Source organism: Anopheles darlingi, chromosome 3, assembly GCF_943734745.1.
Source record: "Anopheles darlingi chromosome 3, idAnoDarlMG_H_01, whole genome shotgun sequence".
NCBI lineage: Eukaryota > Metazoa > Arthropoda > Insecta > Diptera > Culicidae > Anopheles > Anopheles darlingi.
Window position 1 is genome coordinate 51,194,542 of NC_064875.1, and position 20,990 is coordinate 51,215,531.

Sequence of the window (20,990 nt, forward strand, 5' to 3'; positions counted from 1 at the left end):
GCCGATGCCTCTGTCGATGAGAGATGCCGGGGATCAACGCCAACAAAACCACGGAATCGAACGAAACGATGAAGCACTCGGTCGATTATCGCCCACGGGGTCTAGGAGCGCGCGCGCGCTGTCCACGTAGATCCCCGAAAAAGTGAAACATCTTTAAAGCCGCCTCTCCTCTTCCCCCGGGAGCGCGAGGAATGTATTTTTTATCGTCCGCAAAATCTCGTTGAAAAGGAAAATATTTAGCGACGGAAGCGACATTGTTCTCTTCGGGTTCTTTTGGGACGATGCTTTGCTCCACGGGTTTCTCTTGCCGTTGTCCTTCCTGCTGATGGCGCCCAGGCTGAAGCGCATAGATCGTTAAACGACCGTTTGGATCAGGGGGCGCGCGATCCAGACAATTTGATAGACGCCAATCTTTTGCGTCCCGGTGCTTTGGTCCGCACTGGCAGAGGCCACCACCGGTAAGTGTCGTTCGGTGCTGGAGAGGTTTTGTAGATTATGCCGTAAATTTTCATGAAATTCACATAATTGTGAGTGGTCCCGTCCAGGGTATCTTAGCTACCTTGCCCCGGTATGTCCAACGACTACGTCTTTGCACGTTGCCGAGGGTTTTGTGTGCCATATTAACGTTACGGTCTTAAAATGTCGGATTAACTTACGGTTCCCATTTAGTAGACATCACCGTGGAGATGTCTATCAAAAAGCCTAGCACAAAAGGCAGAGTTCATTTGAAATTGCCCTACATTCTAAGCGTAGCTGAAGGCGAAATTGAAACTGGGCTTGCAAATTATGAAGGAGAAATGAGAGGAGAAAATGAAATATTATATTTGGTTCAGTAACTGCGTTTTTTTTCCTTTGAACACTTTACGGGAATCCCATCTGCATCTTGGATACGTATTCTCAATGTATTTAATACAGAGAGATTCTTTCATCGCAGACTCTGTTTAACTCTGTTATAATACTGTTATTCAACAAGAAAAAGATTTGCGGTTGTTTCATTTTATGAAACCATCTTTGAAGAAAAGTATCCTTCAAATATAAATTGAGCCGTATATAGTTCAGTCATGATGTACAGTACATATAGTTCAGTAATGATTCTATTATGATTATGAAAATAATATGAACGGAATGAATGATTAAATCAATTTAAAGGATGCTTTTAGACAATTGTTTTGTTTATGCTGATAAATATATTTTCATTTTAAATTTAGTTTCATTTTGATTAGGTGTTTAGTTATGAGTTTTTGTTGGAAAAATCCAATGTATCAATAAGATGGAAGAGAATCAATCAGTCGTATCGTAAAGAGAAGAATTTGAAAAATCCAATTAGATATTGAAAAGGAAGGAGTAACAATCGGTAGAATTCCAATCCAGACACACCATAACAAAATTCCAATCCAGACACACCATAACACATTGAGAAGCGTAATAAAGGAACGAACGTGATAACGTGACGTGGTTTAAAAATCGTGGTGTGAAGAAAAAAACACGAAAAAGATAAATCTAGTGATAATGGTTTCTATAACTATAACTCAGCTACAAACTACGTGGCATGCATCTAGATGAAATGGAATAATCATCGTCAGAACACCATCGGAACCTTATCGTCGTGGACGTAGCAATGAAAAAAAACTCCCCGCTAACCGCGGACCAAACGAACGGATCGGTCCACGGAACGGAGAAAGAGAAAAAGAGAGGGGAGGGGGTTCGAGAAAGCGGAAATAGGAACTCGATAATCGAAACCAAACGTACGCACACCGCATCCGCACTACCGACTCGCCATGCACGTGTAACGAGGATTCAGAGGAAATCAATTACTCGTGAGTATACACATGTATGTATCTGTGGCTCTGTGTGCGTCTGTGTACGTGAATGTGTGTGTAATGGATACATTGTACTGAAAAGGGTGGTGAAGGGGGTAGAACTACGACGACGTGCGGACACTATGCAAGGAAGTAGTATAATAAAACCTGGAGCAGAACAAGGAGCAGAAGTATTAGTGAAGTGAAGGAAGTGAAGGCAGAGCACACACTAGATATGGGGGAAGGGGGGACGGAGGGAGAATAAATCGGAAATCTGGCTACAAGAACACACGGGAGCTTGGGTTGCAGTAAGATGTAGAAGAACAAGAAGAAACCCCTTAATTGGGCCATTGCTACGTACTTCCTGCGAGCGCGCGGACGTGGATGATGCATGAAGAGAGGGAAAGCAGCGACGAGGGCAGCGACGAGAAGCAGGATTTCATCAGGAGCCCGGTATTCAGCCCGGAATTGACGATATTGGCCAATGTTAAGCAGGAACCATCACCACCATCAGCGTTGTTGATCGCGTGTTGTTGATGGTTTGTGACGGGTTCGTTTCGATATTTTGACCAGACCACAAGGCCACGGACCAGACAGACAGACACATCACCCGGGGCAACGCCGAAGAAACCACAAAACAACCAAACGCAGGTGGCGGGATTTTCCAACATGGCGGATGTGTCGAATGTGGGGGATGAATGGGAGAGAATGAAATAGAGAAGAGAAGAGAGAAAGTGTAGAGAAGAAGAAGAAGAAGAAGAAGTAGAAGCAGAAGGGATGCTGATCGCTAGTTGTGCTGGTACCGCGCCATTAACGATTGTTCTTGCTGTGCTTTTCATGTTGGTGTGTGAACAACAACAACAACCACGTCGAAAGCAGCAGCAACACTTCCAGCTATCAGCAATCACACTACCGTGCCGTGCCTCTACACACTAGCTCCACCTCGCGCCACCGATCGTGATCGCCTCTCGCCAGGTCCGGCTGTCCCGTCGACCACTTACCGTAGAGCAAGAGATTGTTTTTCATTTTAACATCTAAAAAAACAAGACAGTATGCAAAAGATGGAAGAAGATGCGTTAGTGCTTGTCGGTGGCAAATTTCGTGACGGGGTTGTTTAACAAATTTTGAACATTTTTCTTTTTCGGTTGTATTGGTGTAACGTGTTTCTTTTGCTGGTGTGTTGCGAGTTTTTGTGGTTATGGTTTCCCGATTGTTTTCGATCGGATTTGACATGGGAAGCCAATTGTAGAGCTGAAGTACGAGTTGGCCATGCGTGGTGCTTGTTGCGGTTCAGTGTTCCAGTATGTTCCAGCAAGAGAAAGGATAAATAGCGGAAAGAAAACGATAAGAGAACAAAAATGGCAGATGGAGGAAATTGTATACTTATGTGCTGGAAACGCCCCAGATAAGCTTCCCAATAACCTGCTACAGAAGCGGTCGAGACCTAATACGTACACTCTCTAGCACGCCAATCCACTCGGATTGCTCTTTAAGATCGCACCAAAGCCTGGCGCCGGTCTACTATCACTTCGGCTTTAAGGCTGCTTGTGTGCCTGTTTTCCCGGCGACGAGGACGACGAGGACGGCTTCATGCCAATCTGCAGAAGCCACTAGACCACAGAACCCTCCCCCACCTCATAGAGAGGACGGTTCGCGAGTATCATCTAATCACCGAATTTTATTAGCTGCCAGCCAAGCTCCGGGGGCTCTCGGGGGGCTTTGAATTTGGGGAATGCTTTCAATGCCCGCCAAAGAAGCTCTATAATTCGTATTCGTCGCCGTCCATGCGAACCGTGCCCTTGGTCGGTGTCTTTTTCCGTTGCCACATAAGCTCGCTTTGTGTAGACATCGAGAGCGTTCAGCGCTGGAAACTGGGACCTCTGGGAGCTATGGTAAACCACATGGCTGCTGAAGGAGAGGACTGCATTGCCCAGACACACAAACACAGACACACAAACACAGGCACACACACATAACCAGGCGAAAAGGCGGCACCGCATCACAGCAAGAAGCATTCCAGCATCTTGGTTAATGCGCACTTCGTTCGCCATAAATCCCAGTGGAGTGGAGCTGCGGGTGAAAGTTTCGCGATGATTACGGTTTGCGAGAGCTGTAGCTACACTGCAGAACGTAACTGTATAGCAGCAAATCAGTTGCTATAAACTCTGTAAACAACTGCTACACTTAAGCAATTGTCCGAATGGAGCTGCCATTGACTCTATTTTTCATTCTTCTAAATTACGTACAAGACAAGTCCACCAACGTTGTATGCTCGCATTTCAGCAATTCAAAGCGAAAGCAGCATGTATTGAAGAAGATAACACATTGATAACAATAAGTTAGAATAAGTCCATTCTGAGCAAGAAAGTTTATCGTTTAATTTTGTGTATTGCGTCTAACCGTTAATGTGATTAACATTAGATGAAACACATAGTTTATCTCCAACCTGAAAACGTTTTACGACATTGAAGATAAAAGCCATAGAGTATGAGGCATACATTGCTTTCAAATTCTGCAGGACCTCGAATTACTTTTTGCAGTAAAGTAAGGATACTAAATAATAAATTCCATTCAATCGAACCTTCTTTGAGTAATAATTTCTGCTCAAACATCACTCAACAGTCCTTAAGCAAACAATAAGGATTTACAATGCCATTAAAACCCACATGTCATGCCCACTATATCGAACGAAGCTTATGATTGCATCAAAAGATACTTAAACACCTTCATGCACAGCACTGTACACGCGACAGCGCAAACAGCATCGCGTATTCCCGGTGCCGCGTATATATCCATTCCGATGAGTTTCGAATTTCAACAGCCCTCCCTCGCCCAGCCGCTCCGGAAGGCGCGAGTGTTGTGAACATAGAGACAGCAAAGGCAAAGGAAAAAAAGGAAAAGAAAATCCCTACGATGATACACTACGTTCAGTTCGCGCTCCTGGTGCTGCTGCTAGTGCGACATCGTATCGCGTATCCGCTGCTGTTTATTTGGCTTATTTATTTTTTCTCCATCCATCCACCAACAGCAGCAGCAGCAGCAGCAACAGAAGCAGCTCTTTGTTTCATCGCTCGCTGTCTTCAGCAGGAAGGAGATTGGTTTGAACTGCAGCAGCGCACTCTCTCATCCGTCTCGTGCAGTGCACCCGATTGCACATCATCAAATGTTGACTTGGTATTGCATTTCGAATGTGCCCGGCTTAGTTCGGTGTACCAGGCGGTTCGCGAAGGTCGCAATAAAATTATAAATTTGCGAGATGAATAAAGGAGCGCCGTAAATTGTGCCACTTTTCTTTGTTTCCTGGAAGTCATTTTCCACAAGAAAAAAGGAACGTACTAGCTGCGTCACTACATAAAAGTAGTGGTGTCCAGTACGTACTTGAAGCAGTTCCCGATTATTGACACAAAAACGAGAAAACGGGTGCAGCAACAATGGTGCCCGGAAATGAGCTCCTTACAAACAGCTCTTTACATTCTCTGCACCATAACAAGCGCCGGGTGGTGTGGTGTCTCTATTACCAAGCATTGCTGACCGACTGCCTGGTATGTGGCTGTAGCTCTCGTGGCTCTCGAGGAATCGATCAGGGACTCGCATCTCCAATCTCCTTTTGCCTTTCATTGCCAACCAATGACATAAAAGCCATCTCCGAAGCAAGCACAAAGAGAAGCAATCCTCGGGTTTTGCGTGGTACCCGATCCCGATGGCAGGCACGCCGCATTGCATTGCACCTTAACAAAAGCCAATCCCTTCACTACACCACACGTGTTCTCGTTTGCCAGGAGCTTTATTCTGATGTCGACTTCACCGACTCCGTCGACGAGTACTACGTTACGGTTCGCTGGCAATGAAAGCATCTTCTCGTTTCCAGCTCCAACAAAGGGTCCGCTTCGTATTTCCTCTCGTCTTTGCCTGGTGGCACACGTAGGCAAAAGAAGTTGCCAAGTACACCCTCCCCCCTCTTGGGTACTTGGAGAAAATGGAGTGCAGAAACGCCCCGAATGTCCCATGGGAGCAGGAAAAGAAGGAGGAGGAGGAGGCCAGACCTGGCTCGAAGGTACTGTTGAAAGTGCTTCTGCAGACCTACCCCCCTGGGGAGGGTGGAAGGTGGTTTTGTGCTGTGGAAAAGTTTGGGAAAACCCCCTTCTTTTTCAACCCCCCCCCCTACCCTTTTGTCCCTTTGATTTTCGGGAGGAACCCAAGCGAACCAAACAAACACTCTACCGGCATGCCCGGTACGGCCAGACCTGTCCTGTCCTGTCCTATGCCTGTCTTGTGCTGGGTGCGACATTGTGTGAACACTTTACATTTTGTCATTCATCTGTTCCGGTGACCCGGTTCAAGACCACCCACACACACACACAGATACGCGCCCACCGAAACACACACATGCACGTGTTTGCTGGAAGCTTTGCTTTCGAAGGGTTGACGTTCTCCATTTCCACGGTTCGCTGCCAGTTGCGCGAACGACCTGTGTGTGTATGTGTGACTGTGTGTGTACGTCATCATACATTATCGTTTCATATTTCACATAAAGCAACGACCGAATCGGGCAAATATTTGCATGATATTGCACATTCTTAACACATAGCACAATGTGCACATGTGTGCAGGGAAAACGGTGTGTTGACGGCTCTTGGCTTTTCCTCTCGGGGCCACTCCAACCACGGCCACTACCAAAGGAGTCTTGTCTCTGATGCTATTCACTTTTTGCACTTTCTGCAACGATCTGCGTTGTGAGTGAACAATAGGCGCGCCTGTTATCCTGTACCTACTCAGAGATATCTGAAGCACTGGCATCCTGGAGCTGGAACAAGTTGCACTAATGTTGACAACACTTGAAAACCCGGATTCCCGGAAATTCACTTGAAGCGTTCGTTCCGAACAGCGTCCCAAACGGTGCTAACGACAGTGCTCGCAGTCATAATTTGCGAAATCGAACAATTAGCTCCCAATTCCCCGGGACTGAAAATGCCCTGACCACGCCCCGCATATTAAAGAAATTAATGGCTTTCTGTCACCTTATGGGACCATTTTGGTAACCCTTTTCTACGACAAACAAGATCCGAGGACCGAAAGAGACTGGGTCCTTCCAGTCCACGCACTTCGCATGTCCCTAATGTGTTGTGCGCGATCAATAATGAAACAACAACAAGCTCCCAGGATTCGATGAAGTCTCTCTACCAGTTTTCTCCGTTTTCTCAAGTCCCAAGTCCTTGTTTTTGTGACAACACAAGGCTGGCGAGGTACTTCTTCCCCAAAATCGAATCGACCACCCTCCACCCGGAAAAACCGACCTGGTGCGTAATGATGATTGTGGTTAGACACCCCGACCCCCCGCCCTTCCCCTTTTGCGATGCCCACGGACACGGGCTTAGATTGCGCAAATGAAGAAGCAATTAAATTGATATTACCCCTTTCGACCGAGCCTGAGAGGTGCTCATCAGACGGGTATTTGGCAACAGTCCTCGATAGCTACGACACTACGACAGACGCCGAAACCCCCGCCCGCACACTCCACTCGACACGTGTGCGGTTACAGAACCGGTCGTTTGATGCGTGATGGTGTCATCAGTGGCCGGAGAAGGACTGCTTGGATGCCAGCGGAAGCGGAATCACAGCACAAGCAGTTCCTTCCTACACCTGCATGGCGTCTCGCAGGCACATGCTGTCCGCCACGGCTCCAACCGGCAGCAGCAAAGGACACTAACCGTAATGGTGATGAAGGAAATTAATAGGATTCACGAAATCACCTCGGAAACCCACGAGGGGCGCTGGATCGTCTTCCCAAAAACCACAATCAGACACCGCGCAGCCATGTCTGACGCACGCACGCACGCACACACGCAGGCCGAGTCGATCTGGGGCCTAATTAGGTACAAGAGGCACCCGGTTGGTGCACCCTTTTCATCGTCGAGGAGGATCGGTGGGAACGGGGTCTGTGTTTGAGATCGACACGATGCGATAATGAGACGTATTAGGCCGACGAGACCAACACGCTCGCCGTTGTTGGTGTTGTTGTTGTCGAAGACGACGGCTTACAATGATAAATGAAGGGCAATTCATGGCCTAATGTTGGGCCGCTTTTATGTGTTGCCGCCAGTTGTGATAAGTAAGATGTGCTCGATGTCGCCTGCCGTTTTGGTTGAAAGTGATCTAATTTTACATTCTCGGTAAGGATAAACAAACACATTAAAGCAAGCAAGTGATGTTGCTGCTCAGGCGGGACACATAATCGCACGTCATTTTCATGTAGAATGTTGACTGAAGGCTAAGACTTAAGAAGCTTTCTTATAGCAATTCAAAATGATTGTTATTCTCAGGCCATTTATTAAAGAAAAAGTATTCCACTCTATTCAGGGAACCTCCTAAGAACTGGTACCGCCTTAAACATCAGCCATTCAACGATAGCGTTCCCGTTTGGCAAAACATGTTTGGCCTCGTTTCTCTGCCGATATAAACATGAAGCATTGTGCTACGTGCTAGTCGATAATAGTATCGGCGGGTGCTCATGTGAACCAACCGGGTCTCTTTGTTCCGAATTGACAGTAGCAGCAGCAGCAGCAAGTTTATCTGTCTGTAGTGTAGCACTCTGTCGTCTGGTCTTTTATAGCCCCGCGGACATTCCTTTTCCAAACACGTTATGGTCGGGCAGACGTTTATGTTGAAGTTGGCTAGCTGTCAGCAGCCATGACTTGCTGATGTTCCTAGGACTCTACTCTGGTTGGATGAGAATTGAAACTCGTGAAGCCCCGACCGGCGGCGAATGGTTTGCTCGGCAACAAAGTCCATTACATGCGGACTGCAGCTGTGCAGCTGTGTGCTGTGCAATTAGTGTGATTGTGGTCCACTACAAATGCCGAGTAATTGCTGAATCATTTGAAATATCTGCTGTATGCATGAGTCTTTTTTGCCGCAGTTTTGTGTTTAAAGAAACGACTAATTATGAAGAGAAATTTCATTTCCATTCTATTTCTTCACATGGATCTTGAACATACTTTGAGTTAATTTCGAATAAGAATCTGCGATTCTTCTGGCTAATCAACGGCTTTGTATTCGATATTCTACAATACTCAGGATTTATATATTCGAAAAGGAAGTTAAGTAGTTAACCAGATTTAAAGCATTTTTCATAACTTTAGACGTTTGTGTCTGTGTGTTTTTATTGACTAACAAAGACCAAGAGTAGTCTTTTACATTCATAATCTTGATATTTTATGTACAACGTCTCTGTTATGTTTGTGGTTCAACAGAGATCACTAGTCTATGCAAAGATAAATATGCACGAAAGGAATCATTTTTATCATTCCATCGAATCTCAACAAATTGATTAAATGTTCACGAAAATGGTGATGCCAGTATTTGCTTGTCTTTGATCTCAACAAACGTCAAACGTACCAAATAGTGTTCCATTTTTAACCACAAAAAGTCCATCAAGTATAATAATAAAAAAAAGAAGGGATACTATTTAAGCTTATTTTGTGAAGCAATCACAAACACAAGCGCAACCTTTGCGCATCCTAGTTAACACTCACATACGTTCGAGGTAAGGTTTATATTAAATAATTGCAATTCGTGTGTGATAAATAGAAAATATTATGAAATATTTCTCCAAATCTCTCTTTCTCTCTGCACTGCTATAAACCGTTTAGGTGCATAAACTCTTCACACACTGCCTGCGTGTATTAACCATCGTGTATTAGGATACGAAGCGAGCTATCGATTTATCGATTATCCTCCACGGGATCACATACACATCGGGCCTCAGAATTCGATTGCCTTTCGATGAATATTTAAATATACCTAAGCACAACGCACCATAACTCTGGCAGGACTCACCGAGCCGGACTGTGACTGTGAACCACGTAATGCGTAATTTATGTTCTCCAAATGCGGAACAACGCTCCAGTGGACGCCATTACTGTACGCTCGAGCTCTGATCGATTTTTTAATCAAAAATAATAACCCTCGACAACGGCACCAGTTTCTATCTATTGCGCGGTTGAAATGGCATGGACAACGTCCGTTCACGTGCGCCTAATTGCACGCAGGCCTAGCTGAGGGCTTCACCGGCCCGGAACACGGACCGGTCAGTCAGTCGGAAGGATGCAGAGGAGCAATTAATTTACTGTCGCCAGTCAGTCGCCTATCTAGTATCTCACTATTATGCCCGGGGACCCCGAACCGTGGTCGGCCGACTATCGCGCACGTCGCCATTGGCCAGCTTCGTGTTCGCTTCTGAAGTTTCTCGAGCAATCGAAGGCCAACGGTTCCGGTTACCTTTTTTCTTCCTTTCGTCCCGTCCCCGTGAACTACAATGCATCATGCGGCATGGAAGGCGAGACCAAGGTTTGGATGGTTCAATAGCGATGTATAACGAGTTCGCGATGGTTATCGGTAGATCGTTCATATTCATTGGCACCGAGCACACCGTACCACACACTCACACAGCCGGCGTTCGAAGTGAGACGATTGTGCTGCGGAACACATTCGTGATGCCAGGCCGCTTGCTTTTCGGTTCTCATACCCCCCCGGCCCCGGGTGTACCGGAACAACCCGAACAAAGAGCCGGAAAATGTCGCCGTAGCACAATGTCGAGCCCAGAAGCGTGTGTATGTGTGTGCTGTGTGTGTGTCTGCATGAGCTCACTTGCTAGATGGCTACGATCCATCAAATTGCTTCACGTTCTAATCACACACACACCCTCTGCACACCAACCACAACAACTCATTCGCTTGCTATGGTACGGCTCGACGGCTGCTGCTGCTGCTGCTGCAGAGTTGCGAAGCTGCAAAGTTTTCCATTCATCATCGGCAGGAATACGTCAGAATGAGAGAATAAGATAGAGGGAGTGGGGAGAGAGAGAAAGGAAGAGCGGGCGCGCGCACACACAGAGTTTCCTGTCGTCTGTGAGAACTTCCGACCTTTCTTCTCCCTTGGAGATGGAGTGGAGCGCACGGAGTACAGGGCACCGGAAAGCTCATTTTTCTTCGCCCATAGTGTTCACTCTGTTTGTGTGTGTGAGTGTGTGTCTGTGTGTGTCTGTATACAGAGACGCTTTACACGGAGACCACCCTTTTGGATGCTTTGAAATGATGAGTCTCATTCGAGGTCCCCGGTAGAAAGAGAGAAACTGCTTCATGGAGTCTGCACTGAAGCTGCCTTCTTCTTTTTCTTCTTCTTCTGGCTACCACCACCACCAAGGACACTGTGTGTGATAAATTTGATCTGCCAGGATAAGGGAAAATTGAGAAATTTAGACATTGTAATTTGGTGAAAGCGCTTCGCATGATTTATGCGCTCGCCACCGGTGTGCATTCTGGTGTTCTGTCGTTGTCACCACACGCACACACACACACACACACCCAACTTTCAACAATTCATCATCGGCATCAGGTTGAAATGACCCGGAATTAGATACTGCAGACGAACCAGACCAGACCAGTCTTCAGCCTCGGTTTTGCAGCCTCGAAGCTCACCGAAACTATCCTCGATGGAGGCGCCTGGTACCATGCGCCTCCATCCATCCAAACTGGAATCTCATGGGCTGCTGCTGCTGTTGCTGCTGCTGCGACCGAGCGGCGTAATGATGGACCTGTGCGCGCATCTGCACTGCACGTACCCGGCTACATCTTGCGTACGAAAGTCGCCGAACAAATTGGGGTAATTAAGAAGATTTGAATTAATTACCGTCCAGCTTCCAGGCCCGTCCCGGTGCCCGGAGAAAAAAGCTTTCGCAAAACTGTCGGTACGCGAAGAAGCGAAACCGAAAATTTAAACGGAAAGAAGATGGCGTTCGTGCTGCGGCAGCAGCCAGCAGTCAACGACACCAGGCGGGAAGGATGTGAGAGTGAGTCCGATGGTCTCACTCGTTTGGTCTTTTGGTGTTTTTCTTACATTTTCACCGTGCTGAGACGCGTTCACCAGGCGAGAGCCTTGCAAGGCGAGGGAGGGGGGTAGGATAATTTAATTAGAGTGTTGGGCCTGAAACCAGCAGCCCTTCCAGTGCCCATGGCATGCCATCACGTTACTTTTGCCCGTTCGCTTTTGGGGGAAAGCAACAAAAAAAAAAAAGGATTGTTCCGGTGCGCACCGCTCCGGACAGCCTAATCTGACTACATTTGTCAGGAGGGTGCACGCGAGCGCACGGAGGAAAAGCCGTTCACTGTTCAGCGAACAGAGCACCGGTACTGCATCAGCAACAACAGCAACCATCAACCGAGGGACAGGGAAAATGAATAATTAGCAGCATAATTGACCGGAGAGAGTGACAGAGAGAGAGAGAGAGAGAGAGAGAGAAAGAAGAGCGAGAGTGATGGAAATTACATTATTAAAATGGGCTGCCCAGGAAGGCTTCAAATACCCGGCGTTGTTTGAACCGGGGAAAGTGAAATCCATTGTAGTCAAGACAGCTTAGCTCGAACGATATCTTTTGCCGGGTCCGGGGCTTCTCCGAACCGAAACAATACACTTCAAACGCTCGCCTAAGCCTCGCAGTTAATCAGAAAAGCTTAAACGCACGCACGCAACACACACACACACAATGGACGGGAATCACTCGGAACGAGCTTTTCATTCAACGCCGAACGCCGAACGGGAAAAAAGAAAACTCAACAAAAGCGGCAACTAAGACAGGTTGACTGGACTGGCTGGGCAAAGCCATTGGGCACATTTGTGCTGCGGCCACAAATTCAATTTGAATTCAATCTCCCTGGCACCGAGGCCCTTGCGAAAAACTCCCCGGAACGATTTTCCCGTTCCCGTCGAGCGTCGGCTCGACCACGAGCACATGGCATTTATGGCACGCTCACGGCGGCTTGGCGTGCGCGTGCACACACACACACACCACCCGAAAACCTCGTCACGTTTTCCATTATCTCTCGGAGCCCCCGCTCCGAGGTTGTGGCTTTCACCTTTCGCTTCTTTCCACGATGCTGGCTAGGAAACGGCCGTTCGTTCGGCCGCTTGGTGTGCACGTCAGGCGCAGAACGTACGGTCTGAAAGAGCTTGCAGACGCGGCCTCGGTATGGACCGGTTTGGGGATTGGGATTCATCAAATCAACCGTCTCATGGCCCGGTCTCATCCGGCAGCGTCCATTGTTCCTCGACCTCGAACACATATACGCACACACACACAAACACACATCACGAGGCTTGAGCTTAACGAATGGCGCTTCGGTCATTCGTTGTTGAGAACAATAAATTTCAAAAACAGAAACAGAATGAAAAACACACAAAAACCAACAGCGCTTGGAGGAATCATCAGGTGAGATCCATCGGGAATAGAGAGAGAGCATGGAATGGCATGACGGGGTCCAGCATCATGCGCCAGAACCCACAAACACACACGTCAGTGTTAGCGACAGGGCGGGAAAGGCCTCAAATAGTCATCACCTTGACGAGTGCGTCACGTATCCTAGCTTTCTGGCGCACCGGTTTTTGCACAAATCGCCCGAGCACCGACTAGCTTGACAAACATTCTAACGAATACTTGGTTTGCATCGGTCGTTAGTCCCAGCCGGAGCTTGCTTTTCCATGTTTTCACGCGCTACGTAACGCAGCGTCCGTAGTGAGTTTCTTTCTCGACCGCAAATGATTGGATTTTACGGGCTGCAACGATAATAAATTGCGTCGCCATCGTTGTTGTCGGTGGTGGTGGTGGCGTTGTCACACCGTTCGGCCCGTTGTTCGGTCCGATTGCTCGGTGGTCCGCTTTAGGCTGGAACCAATTTTAATTGAATCGAACTATTACGCGCATTGCGGCGCAAAACCTTCCTCGTCCTCCTTCCTTCGCACTCAACTGTCAACCACTCCACGTCATTTGGACGAGCTTTTGTTCCGGTTCCGCCCAGCGATCGATTTTTTGAGCAGTAAAATGCCGTCCCTGCGCTGACTGGTTGGTCCGTGTTTAGGGGCTTTACTTTGCGACTCCGACATGACCAAGTCCGGCCCCGGGGGGCGGGGGCTAGGGAGGATTTATTTCCAAAAATTAGGGGCTGTGCGGTTTTTGCAGTGAACAGAAAGGGAGCCCATAAATTGGTTCATTCCATTTGCAGCTCATTTCCGGGGCATTTGTTGCTCGTTAACCGACGCCACAGACGTTCATTATTGGAATCCAATTTACAGATCGTCATTTGGGGACCAAACCATTTTATTCTTTCCTTTCTCGTTTATATTGCACAAGATGGAGCAGAAGCATAAACTTCCGATTGATTCATCCATTTCGTAAAGCATTTCGTGCGGAACTGCGGCATTGCATTAAGCAATCATATTACAGGAACAGAATTCAATTATTGGCACCAAAGTAATCGGTTTTAACCAACCTTAAAACGACATTAAACCGACCCTAAAATCCCCCGAAGTCGGTGCTGTGTTGCGGTGCATAACTTCAGGTGCATTTACGGTGCACGATCGAGGCACCGAACTCGTCGTACTCCTGTCTGGTTATCCACATCTGCTGGAACAACGGGCTCTGGGCGACCAAACACGCACCGGTCCAGATGGTAAGCGAGGCATTCTGCGGTGCAATCACCTTCACTCGGTATGTTGCGGTCGGTACCAGGGCCTCCAGCTCTCGCTGCAACCGCTCACCCATCCCGGCAAACATCGTTGAACCACCGGCTAGGATGACGTTTGCATACAGTTCCTTCCGTGTGTTTCCAAGGCAACCGTTCACTGCATCGGTCACAAGCTGCTGCACACTTCTCCTGCTATCGCTAGTCGAACATCCATTGCCGAACAGCGCCTCAGCACACAGCAACCGTTCCTTTCCGACGTTGACACTCGTACCGGTCGCTCCCGACGTGTACACCAGGGTGCTCAACGTTGAAGCCTCTTTCGCCAGATCGCCACTAACGCTGCAAACCTTTTCCATTATCTCCCGTGCCAGCCCGCGGTCAGTGATAGCGAGAGTGCTGGTGAGATAGTCGACCATGTCGGACCCGGCGAGCGGAACATTAATGATTGATTCCTTCTGCGGTGCGTAACGATAGATCGGTACGACGCTTGTAAGACCTTCGCCAATATCGAGCACCGTACCACTGGTCCGACCGGCCGCGTACAATGCCATCAAACCCTGCATTGCCAGGTACGTGGCCGGTACCTCAAATTTCTCGAACATCCGCTGCACAATCGCTTCCCGGGTTTCGCTGGACGTGGCTAGCGGTCTTTCGGTCAACAGCACCTTATGTTCCCGTGGATCGACCTTCAGCACTTGCCGGAATGCGTGCTCCCAAACAACCTCAAGGGCATCCAGGTCTACGGGAACGCCACGCACTATTGGCTGGATTCCACCGGTACTTGGAGCGGTCGGGACAACAACACATCTCCCATCGGTACCGACATCGACCAACGTTCGAAAGACGGCCTCTGGATCGGCGTCCTCCGTTAGACCGACCTTCGTCGTGTGGGTACCATTGTCAACAATCACTGCGGGCACTTCTTGCACGTTCGACATTTGCGTTCACTTGGCCGCGACTCTTCGAAACACTCGGAACACGACTGGTGGCTATGGCAAGACGTTGCTGCTGGGATGAACCTGCTCTCGGCACGACGCTTGTCGAAGCACTGGGAAGGTAATGAATCATACAGTTCGTTCGTTTGACAAACAACCGGACACCGGGATGGGGATGACTTGCGAGAATTGCTATCGGTTGACGTCACCTGATGGTTGAAACCGGTTTTTGGATGCAATTTTGGGGCAGGTAATGGACCAAAGCACACACACTGTTTGGTGCCCGATAATGAGCATTGCGCAATGTTGGTGTGCAGTCAACCACTTAACTGGGCGTTGCTTATCAAACTTTCGCTCGAGAGATTAGATAAAGACACAAACAACGCGTAACATGGTTTGTGGATGAGCTAGGTTGGGCAAACAACTCAGTATCGGACTGAGACAGTTGATCGTATGCAGTATGATTGGTCTAATATCATTACAGATCTGCAGAGATTTTTTGAGGATCGACCAAGAATAAACAAAGGATTTTGGAAAATATTTTCTGAAGTGATTGGCAGTTGTTTTTGTCGTTACTTCGTGTAAACATAAGTAGGAATGTATCATCAATGATATGGCTTTAATGTTAAAGTTTAATGTTAAACACTTCATTTCTACCAACATGATGGACGCAAGAAGAGCACAATAGATGGTAGATGAGGCCATTAAAAATTCGTTAAAGAGCTTTCCCAATTGAATCACGTGCCATATTCAATAAATATTAAAGGTAGTACGATGAACCTACCATTTAATTAATTGTTTTTTTTTACATAAAAGCGTTTAACTTTGTTTTAAAAAGATTAACCATTGTTCAATCCTTTTGACTCTATCATTATTTTTTTACATTTGAAAAACTCAGAGTATTCAACTGTTCTTGCTGTTATTTTGTGTTCGAATTGCGAACACTCTGAACGCTTGTAATAAGATAATATTAGCTTAGTTTTCGAAAAACAGTTTCTTTCGACGCACAGCTTGAACACTAACATTCATCAAAGCGCTTTTAGTTTCCTTGTGTATAACGTCGCTCATGTATCGTAACTTTGCCATTTCTGTCGGCAACAGGACGCGAGACAACTACGAACGATGATTAGCGCAACGACAATCATAATTCAAAATACTTCATATGGTCTATTTTAGTTTTCCATTACAATCAAAACCACATTACGGATTGTTAGACACCCGATAGACGATAACGTCACGAGTATCGATCTGGTCATTAGCATACTATTTAGCGTCGCATTGTCTAGACAATAACGACATTGCTCTGAATCATTTATGAGCAGTATTGATCCAGAAAAAAAAACTAGTCAGACGTCTAGTTAAAATGTGGTAGTTCATACGCCGCTAGGCTGTTCATGCATTCCATGTTTAGACTTAAAGTATGTAGCTTGTCAATCCGTGATAAGCGACAATCATTACCTCGACCCCTTTTTTCGTTAATTTATTATCTTCACAACACAAACGACGAAACTCCACTTAACCTCTATCGCTTCATCAATCTTCTGTTCCGTTTCCACTCGATCTGGTACGGTCGAAAGGACACCGGACAAACCGGAAAAACACCCGAGATCAAACAAATTACTATTTTACGAAATGGAACAAATTGGACTCCCATCCACGAGGGGAGGGATAAAAACGGTAGCGCCTTGTCCGCCTTTTGCCCTGTCATCAGAACGTCGCTGTCATGGTCGCGCGGATATGGCAAGATTACGCAGCACATTCCACCATCGCGATACTATCCAGTAAGCAGTTGACACGGAGAAAAAAGTAGTGGAACCTCCTCCCCGCTTTAATGTTGTGGCCAATTCTATTTAAACCGTCCAACATCGTCACGGTTCCGAGGCCAGCATTCGTACTAATCCGCACTTTTGGGTTGTTCTTTGGCAACGACCAGGCACCGAGAACGGATTTCAGTCGGTGACAATCAGTTTTGGCAGCAAAAGTTAATAACCGAACGGGCCGAAAGACCGAAAGCACCAATGGTACACGCTCGAGCGAGCTCAAAGTTTGACAAAATGACAATACGGAACTACTTAGCCGATAAATCACTATCGAGCGCCTCGACGCACGCATTCCACGGGCACAACGGCCTCGGAGGGTTGACCTCGGCGGACCTTGTTCACTGGAAACCTTTGGACCACGGCCAAGCCTCTAGCCTCGATAAGCGGGAACCTCCAGGATTCGAAATTTATTACTCCAGAGTGTGACCCCCGCCCCCGGGGGCCGCACCCCTGTCCGGGTTTCACACCAATATTGCGAAAGGTCAGTACGCGGAGCACGCGGAGCAGTAGTAGTTTTTGGCAAGTCGCGCGCTCGTGGCAAGTCGGTCGGTCGGTCACTCGTTGAAGTAGGTCAGTTCAGACGTTTCAGGCCGACCAAATTTTCTGGGGGGGGCCGATGCCGATGCGCACGCCATACCATAATTGAGCAAAACTTTAAAGGAACCCAATCCATTTTCCAAGCGACTCTGCTACTGATGCTGCTGGTGCCGTATCAAAGGAAAAACTAATCTTTGTCCTGACAGCATCCCACAGCCTGAGCGAGTGACTGACTGGCGGACAATAATACCGATAGAAACCGGGATTGATTGAAAGAACCGGCACCCAAGTCCTTTGTTTCGTCTCGACGAAGTAATGGCGTGCACCACGGTCCACGATAAAGGATTGGAAGAAACCCCCCATTTGGAACGCTCCAGATAGCTCCACTTTTCATCAAATACTCATCAATCACTCTCGGTGGGTTGGGGGGGCACTGGTGAGCTAAGAATGTGCATTGCCTGGTCGTGGACGACGGGGATCGACGGATATGACCCGGGATCTGTTTTTATAAATAAAACACCCTCTCTAGCGCCCCTTCGCCCCAACCGGTCCAGCATTCAGCAGCGAGCGAGCACTGAGCACCTTGCACCATCGAGCGCTGCCTCTCCAAATGCGCTCGACATGATGCTGTTGCTGGATGATGAAGTATGTCCTTGCTTGTCACGTTGTCACAAGCCACAACTCCGGCTACAGTAGCCACTATTGAGTGGGAGGGGGGGGGGGGGGGGGTTCTTCACTTCCTGTTGAGCCCTCTCGAGCACAGAACACAGCGAGAGCTACAGTGTTACAGCTATAGAGCTGACAGATGAGCACACCGACCGAACCGATTCCGGACAGAGGCTTCCTGCTGACCTACTGAAGTCCATCACCTCACGTGTCAATGCACACACACACTGAGCATTGAAGACACATTAACTAGTATGTAGCATCATGGATGCTTTGAGTTCAAAACGTGTATGTTTGTGTTGTACTTGTCTGTGTGTTTTTTTTTTGGGAACTAACATGATGTTGAACGAAAATTAAATGAAAAGTGGATCGAAATGCGCAAAAGTGCATCCGTACACCTTCTTAAAGCACGAAGACACCTCCCTATCACTGCCATAAGTAACATTAGTGGTTGTAAAACAAAACAGAGCAAGATTGAAACGAGGGAAATGAAGATGATTTGGTGAGGGAACGGCACTCGCGAAAGAAGGAAGAGAGATAGAGAGATAGAGAGAGCGAAAAAGAGAGGTCCTTGATTGGATTTCTCAAGAGACAACCACCCCAGGTGGTGCCAGGTGACCCCAGGAACCTGATGACGCTGTTGCATGTTGTCACCAGTGGCAGACTCTACGTCTACCATACCGTTACACTGACACTACCGGACCGGACCGTACCGGACACCTTGTGAGTGCAGTGGAGTGCAGTGCAGTCTCTCTCTCTCTCTCTCTGCTGTGTGTGCGCCTGCCTCCACCTGCCTACCTTCCACTATGACGGCACTATCTTCGGGCATATTTCCGTCTATCAGTGCGATGTGGCCAAGCTTTCCTCCCCCGTTGGTCGTCGTCGTGATGGCGGCCGTGTCTGCTACGACTACCCGTAGACCCCGTTTCGTCAATAATAAACGTCGGCTCTCGACGTCACCACTAACTCCGTCGTCGTCGTCGTCGGTGGCAGCAGCGCTGTTGCCTTTTGAGGCTTTGACTGAGCCTGAGCCCTGAGATCACACAATCGAGGGAGAAACCACGCTCACACACGTACGCACACGGTACACACCAGCTGGCGTTCTGTTGGAACACGGTGGAGGAGCAGCAGGAACCTATCCGAACCTGGGAAACCAGACGGACACCGCAAAGTTACCTCGACTGTTGGGTTTGGCGCTGGCGCGTGGAAACGATTTACCGCGAGATCAATATTCTATAAACATGCATCAATCCACATGTCGGCCTTTCTATATTCTCCCTCTCTCTCTCTCTAGCTCTCTCTCGCGCTCTCTTCCTTTCTCTTCCTCCTGACTGTTATGCTCCTCGCTTAATCCTCGACACCAGTGCGCTGGTGCGTATTACATACGCACTCGTTAGCTCGATGAGCCTGCCTCTAAAGCACAACCTTGGGACTCGGATCGGTGCGTATGGGAGCGTGAATCGATTTGTACTGCCACTAGGCACTAGGCACGTCAACAAAGTAACGCTGCCTGCTCTACTAGAAGCTAGTGATGGCACGCACGCACGGATGACGTTGTTTTAATGTTAATGCTGGCCGCTGTTTGCTACCTCAACCACCAACCCAACAAACAACAACAACAACAACAACAACAACCAACCAACAGCAACAGGAATGGCTGTTGCTAAGGCACACGACGGGACCCCGGGACGACGCACTCTGGCGAAACACACAAAGAACGGCACAATGCGCACACACTGGTCCACCACACCACAGCCTTCCTGGCTGCCTGGCTGCCTGCACCTGCTCCTGCTTGGCTGCTCGGATGCTGCGGAGGGCTTCCAGGAGAGTTAAGCTCTTCGCAAACACGGACAAGGGGACAACCTCAGCGCACAGAGTAGTAGCACCAGGCAGCACCAGGTAGTAGGCGATCCGTACAAAGCAACCAAACACTCAGTAGGTCATGCACGGTCGTAGAACGGAGATGATTTGAAGCAGGAGCTGCTGCTGCTGTATAGCAGGTCACACACAGAGGCGCACGGTTGTCAGCAGCGTGCTTCCGTTCAGGCAGCAGTCCAACGGATCCGGGCTCAACATCGAATTTCCCTTGGCCCCTGCTGCTGCTGCTGTTTAAAAACTACACCAATAACGGTCGAATACAGGGGGGTTTGCGGAGTGGGTTTTTGGTATTCAAACTCTCCAGCAGTATCTACCGTTGGAACACTCCATGCGTCACAATGCGGATGCTACTGCTACTCCGGTTCTCGGTTATCCAGCTCACGGACAGCTTGCACGACAACCACGCGTCGACTACGGGACGGCACTGCAGCGAGTACGCACTACGCGACGGTCACACTACTACGGCAGAATAGTCTACGGCTTGTCCACCTGCCCAGCGAGCCCGACGATGTTCAACTGAACTTCCAGCGAGCACGTACGTGAGCTTTTACTTGCTTTCCTGGACGCGGAAACAGACCGCAGACTCTGGGTTGGACTGGCTGGGTGAGAGAACGCCAAACCAGAGCGTGAAACATCACGAGAGCACGGCTCTCTCTCTCTCTCACTCTCTTTCTCTGCACCTCCGTAAGATGAAAGCTTGCTCCCGGTAAAAGCTTCTTAGCTGTTATCCTTTGGGGTTTTTGGGATTGGAGCTTTTCGCATTTGCTCGAACAAAGGAATGTGTATCTCTACTCTCTCTCTCTCTCTCTCTCTCCCTTACTGGCAGCTCTCTGTGTATCT

The 20,990-nt window shown here is 48.2% G+C and overlaps 2 protein-coding genes across 7 annotated transcripts in view; both read right to left on the bottom strand.

Moving 5' to 3' along the window:
- LOC125955828 (band 7 protein AGAP004871) overlaps nucleotides 1-20,990 on the bottom strand; it is a 63,612-nt gene that overhangs the window by 6,046 nt on the left and 36,576 nt on the right. Inside the window, exons 1-2 of one of the 6 annotated variants that reach the window (XM_049687070.1) lie at nucleotides 20,465-20,634; nucleotides 19,071-19,417 (exon numbers count right to left, since the gene is read on the bottom strand). The exons of 2 other annotated variants lie outside the window; for them this stretch is intronic. In XM_049687070.1, coding sequence (XP_049543027.1) covers nucleotides 19,071-19,101 — 31 coding nt within the window. In that variant the 5' untranslated portion in view covers nucleotides 19,102-19,417; nucleotides 20,465-20,634. Of the gene's footprint in view, nucleotides 1-2,800; nucleotides 2,834-19,070; nucleotides 19,585-20,464; nucleotides 20,635-20,990 lie in introns of those variants that run through there. 3 more of the 6 variants (XM_049687068.1, XM_049687073.1, XM_049687071.1) reach the window with 3 other exon arrangements.
- On the bottom strand, nucleotides 14,006-15,445 carry LOC125955824 (actin-3-like). Its single transcript, XM_049687061.1, has one exon. It carries the CDS (start codon nucleotides 15,250-15,252, stop codon nucleotides 14,185-14,187), a length of 1,068 nt encoding a protein of 355 aa, XP_049543018.1. The 5' UTR covers nucleotides 15,253-15,445; the 3' UTR covers nucleotides 14,006-14,184.

Excerpts from the sequence above, each read along its gene's own strand:
- LOC125955824 (XM_049687061.1), bottom strand. The coding sequence starts at position 15,252 with ATGTCGAACGTGCAAGAAGTGCCCGCAGTGATTGTTGACAATGGTACC.